This window comes from Ptychodera flava, chromosome 1 (genome assembly GCF_041260155.1).
Source record: "Ptychodera flava strain L36383 chromosome 1, AS_Pfla_20210202, whole genome shotgun sequence".
Classification (NCBI taxonomy): Eukaryota; Metazoa; Hemichordata; class Enteropneusta; family Ptychoderidae; genus Ptychodera; species Ptychodera flava.
This window is the reverse complement of record NC_091928.1, coordinates 27869937-27874957: the sequence shown is the minus strand read 5'-3', so window position 1 is coordinate 27874957 and position 5021 is coordinate 27869937. Positions and strand designations below refer to the sequence as shown.

Genomic DNA, 5021 nt, shown 5'->3' with positions numbered 1-5021 from the left:
AATCAAAATGGTCAACAATCTGTTCATTACTCAAGTTCACCCGGCCTGTTGCCACACTAAAATATGCAGCATGCGCTTAGGTGACTCCGGTCCGAACCGTGGATTCATTTTGCATATTTTTGACTTCAAACACGCAGGCAATAACATACGATCGTTGATCTACTTTTCCATCCCTTTGTCAAGACATAACAAGTATTTATTGATAGGGTATCTCACCTTCATAATCCTCCAAATCTTCGACTTCCTCTCCAGTATGATACCAGACCCTTGAAAGTTTAAGGAAAATCATTATGTACACACGTACATGAAGAAGTCTTTTTCTACAAACGAAAAGAATCCGCTGATTGTATTTGTAAAGTTACTCGTGCTACACATGCAATTTATACAAAACATGCACACACACGCACACACCAGGTACACATACTAAAGTGAGAGAGAGAGAGAGAGAGAGAGAGAGAGAGAGAGAGAGAGAGAGAGAGAGAGAGAGAGAGAGAGAGAGAGAGAGAGAGAGAGAGGAGAGAGAGTTTTAAAAGCATTGTTGTGTGGGGATATTTTGCATTGCAAAATGTAGGACCCAAGACGTTTACATCGACGTGTTGCCAAGCTTTTTGCTTGGTATTCAATTGACAAAATAATTTTTTCGATGGCTGCATGTTGAAAACCAACTCAGATCGTTTTTTTTATTAGCGTAACTTTGTCAGCATTGATAATGTATAGCTCTTCTGATATAGATAGAAATATAATGATACATCCCAACCATGTAAATGATAGTGTAGAGCTAAGAATCGGTTTAGGTTATTTATATTTGTTATTATTAATAAAGATATTTTATATATATATATATAATATATATATATATATATATATATATATATATATAATATATATATATATGTGTGTGTGTGTGTGTGTGTGTGTGTACGTGTTTTGTGTGTGTGGGGGTGTGTGTGTATGTATATATATATATATAGAGAGAGAGAGACGAGAGAGAGAGAGAGAGAGGGAGATAAATAGATAGATACATAAATACAAAGACACATAGACAGCCATAGTTAAGATCTATATTGGGTTTCGTCGACGGTTTGGAAATATGTATAATATGATGGGTTTTTATATCTTCTCCGTACACTTGCAAGAAGTATGATAAACATGAAATCTGCTTACAGCGGGATGGCGGGCTTCTTGTGCTCAAGAATACCACGGCCAGCAAGGCAGAAAAGAAGGAAAAAGAAATCACAAAGCTACTCTGTTACGTTAGTCTGAAGATCGTTATTGAAACAAACCAGAAAATGACACACTTCTTGAATGCGACATTTCATGTGAATGACGGCAAGTTATATCCGTATCGTAAACCAATCAACCAAACAATGTATGTCTATAAGAAGTCTAATCACCCGCCAGCTATAATTAAACACATACCTAATGCAAAACGCAAGCGCATCTCAACAATGTCCAGTGATAAGCGCAAGTTTTAGGTACTTTAATTCAATCATTGAAGTTGTTTAATTGCCAATATTACTTATCTTGAAGGTTTCTATAAATTAAACATTTAAAATGTACTCTATCTTGTCAGACAACTTTGCTTTACAAACGCGCAAAGGAAAAAATTTATGTATTTCGCGCGGCGTTTATAGCAATCCCTATCTATACTGAGTACTACGATAAATTTTATTTTGAAACTCCATGATGCGGGCTCAGAGTTGAAAGTGGTGCCACAGGGGAGAGGTGATAAGGAAAACCTTGTTCATAGTGCATGCTGCATAATGCATTAGTTGGGAACCAGTCCGAGTTTCCTGCGATGAAAAAGTATGGAAATTGACCACCCTTTTCTCGTATGGATACTTTTACATACCGTCGAAGTCAGATTCTTCGTTTGACAGATGATTTGGCGACGTGTTCTTCGAGATTGCTGTCTGCAAAGAAATAATGTAGAGACTCATTTAGTATGAGAGGAGTACTCAGTATCTATAATCTATAATTATTTTCAAAAGACAAGAATGACAAAGATGTCGATGAACCATTTGTTTACCTCGCTATTATTCAGAAAACTATTCAATTACTAGAAAAATAAAGATTTACTTTTGTATACATTTTAGTAATGTGGTTGAAACTCATTCTGCGAAACTTAATGCTCACGTCACGTGCTTTAAGGAACATCAATAAATTTGAACACACGGGTATATTACTACATGCTCAGGTCCGTAGTAGCTCGGAATTGCTCAATGTTGCGAGGCTATGGTTATGCACGACCAATAAGGCCCTTAATATCTTAAGGTAGAACGCACCTCGGGGACAGACATAGGGGGTCACCATGCAAATTTGGTACTACAGAAACAAAATTACCCAAGATTTACCGACATTAGAAATTCAAAATGGGCCGCCATCTCTGTGTTAACTCTATGGAAAAAAAAAAAATGTTCGAATTTCGAAAAACTAAGCCGGTAAAAAGTTTCTTTCACCAAGAGCTTTAAAATAAACCCCCACATGTGGTATATCAGAAGAGAATTGTAAAAGTTTGAGAGTCCGAATATCTGTCCCCGAGGTGCCTTCTACCTTAACTCACCTTCACATTTTCCTCCTTTTGCAATGGCGATCTTTATCTGTAATTCACACATAGTCAAGTTTAACCAGCAAGAATTGTTGTAAGTAATACCATCCGATCCACACACAGGTTTATCTGTGGCCGGGCAGCTCTGATCACATATACATATTTCCGCTCTAGCTTTCCTGAGACGTACACAATTTTCTCCAAATGAGCAGTGAATGTACTTACATGGCTGACCGTCGATATTCAATGGATTTGGAACATCTGCAAAGTGATAATTATATCGATGGTATGAGGAAGAGTATGTATCGAGCATTCAGCCGTCCCCGTAATAAATTAAAATGCGCCAAAAAAGTTGTTCGTGGTATAAAACATCAATCGCTTAAAGTATAATTTACTCATCATGATATAGTTACTTGAAATTTCCCGTTCAGTTTACTTAAAGATGGTATCATGCATAATCCTAGGCTCTACAATTAAAATTTGTTTTGATGTAAACACAGGAGTCTGATTAGAGTGCTGTTATAAAGCTTTTGTTTAACAGCATTATTCCTTGTCATTTATGACTATGTCAAAAAGGATCGTTGTTTCTTTCAGGATATCAGGCAGCAGTTACAAACAATTTCTGAGAGGGAGAATCCAAAAACCGGTCTCAGATTTTTTAAACGCCTTCAAAGGAAACCCTCCTGCCTTGCAGTTAATACTGAAATCCCCTCAGTTATGGAATGAACACATCTTTTTTGATATGTGTGTGCGTCCCTATGTCTGTGTCTCTGTGTGCTTGTTTGTTTGTTTCTCTTCCAAAGCAGGAGGGCGCTGTTTGACATATTTCCCAATACGCCATCTTGTAAAACAGAAATGCAGCGATGACATAAAAAGGTTTGGAAACATGATGACTTCCCTCTAAAGTCACTAAAACGGAACAATACAAGTTGTTTTGATTATCAACCGCTGCCATACTCTCATATTAAAAACATTGGTTTTCCTGCTCAAGAATTATGCTGCAAAAGTTGTGGATTGGTTGTTAAATCCTAAACATGGTGCCTTGGAACAAGCGGCTCACCATAATCTTTGTACTGCTCTATAAAAACAAAATTAATGTTTCTTTCAGGACATTGAACAAAGTAGCTTGAGCCGTTCGATGTAATATGGGTTGATTGGTGTGAGAAAGTACCAGAGCGTGTGTGTATGTGTTCCTAACAATTAGGGACTGGGCAAAAGTTACACGGGGAGGCTGGAGATCTTGGAGGGGGTCTCTATTTTACGCGTATGCATTTTTTTGAAAATCATGAAATTTCACATAAATGCCATTTTGCGCAACTATTAGGAGGCATGATGTGGCCAATATATGTTTCGCCGAGAAAGATTAAATTATGATACATGGGAAGTCTATTTGGCATATTATTAACAACATCCCTACCAAACAAGGTACATTTGTACATTTATACACGAGTGATAATCGGTGGAAATGCGCTTTGCTTGAGATGGGTGTAAATAGTCACATTGTAAACAAAAACATTATTAACCTACCTATGCTGTCCGGTTTGTCAAAGAAGAGATCATCCGCCAGGCCATTCACAAACACTCCATTTTTGTAAAGTATTCTCCTTACTAGCTCTCTGCGCCGATCTCCTCGCCGAGTGGAATAAGAGAGAAAGGAACGCATGTATTCCGATAAAATCCAGAATGGCAAATAGTATTTCCAACTTTTCTACACGGAAAAATCTCTATTTCGTTTCCACCGCAGGTCGTGCACGGTGCACAGACTGTTGAACGGCCAATCGACGGCGAGTAGGTGCCATTGTCACAAGGACTACAATTCGGTTCCTGAGAATCACTTGAACATCGATCAGTAGATTTGTAACCAGGAGGGCAGAGAGCATTTACGCACTGATTGCTCTTACTGTCGTCAATTTCGGTCATCTGGGGGGGGGGGGAGAGAGAAAAGAGAGAGAGAGAGGAGAGAGAGAGAGAGAGAGGAGAGAGAGAGAGAGAGAGAGAGAGAGAGAGAGAGAGAGAGAGAGAGGAGAGAGAATCAGTTGAAATTTTGCACTCTGTCTATTTGTTATCATTTAATCATAATAATTGTCCGTTGGTTGTTGGGCTTTACATACTTACAGTCCATTTTTTAATTCATATGTCATTTTTTCCTTAAAGACACATGAGCTTCACTTTTTAAATTATTTTCATGATTTTATATTAAAAGTAGCTCATAGAATTGTTCTTACTCAGAGATGTTTACTCAAGTATAATTATCCACCGTGTGGGACTGTATAGGGAAGTTTCAGTGAGACAAATAATAAACGGGTTGCCGCACCCAAATATGGCCGCCTCCATACAACTACATGATAAACAGCGTAAATGGTGCATGTACACGTTTGAATCTTTACAAATACATCATGGTGCAAACCGCTGAAAGGACAGGAAAAAGATTAACTCCACTTTGACAAAAAATTCTCCTTTTTCACCAAATATG

At 37.9% G+C, this 5021-nt stretch overlaps 1 protein-coding gene across 1 annotated transcript; it reads right to left on the bottom strand.

The window, feature by feature from the left end:
- Positions 1 to 1138: 1138 nt before the first annotated feature.
- On the bottom strand, positions 1139 to 4464 carry LOC139136136 (follistatin-like). The gene is made up of 3 exons (XM_070703924.1): positions 4076 to 4464; positions 2564 to 2809; positions 1139 to 1913 (listed from the first exon to the last, which is right to left on the bottom strand). Exons 1-3 carry the CDS (start codon positions 4209 to 4211, stop codon positions 1861 to 1863), a joined length of 435 nt encoding a protein of 144 aa, XP_070560025.1. The 5' UTR covers positions 4212 to 4464; the 3' UTR covers positions 1139 to 1860.
- Positions 4465 to 5021: the final 557 nt, after the last annotated feature.

Coding starts and splice junctions, on each gene's coding strand:
- LOC139136136 (XM_070703924.1), bottom strand. CDS start 4,211: ATGCGTTCCTTTCTCTCTTATTCCACTCGGCGAGGAGATCGGCGCAGA. Junction 2,810..4,075: donor TGACAAACCGGACAGCATAG/GTAGGTTAATAA, acceptor ATCACTTTGCAG/ATGTTCCAAATCCATTGAAT. Junction 1,914..2,563: donor AAAAGGAGGAAAATGTGAAG/GTGAGTTAAGGT, acceptor ATTTCTTTGCAG/ACAGCAATCTCGAAGAACAC.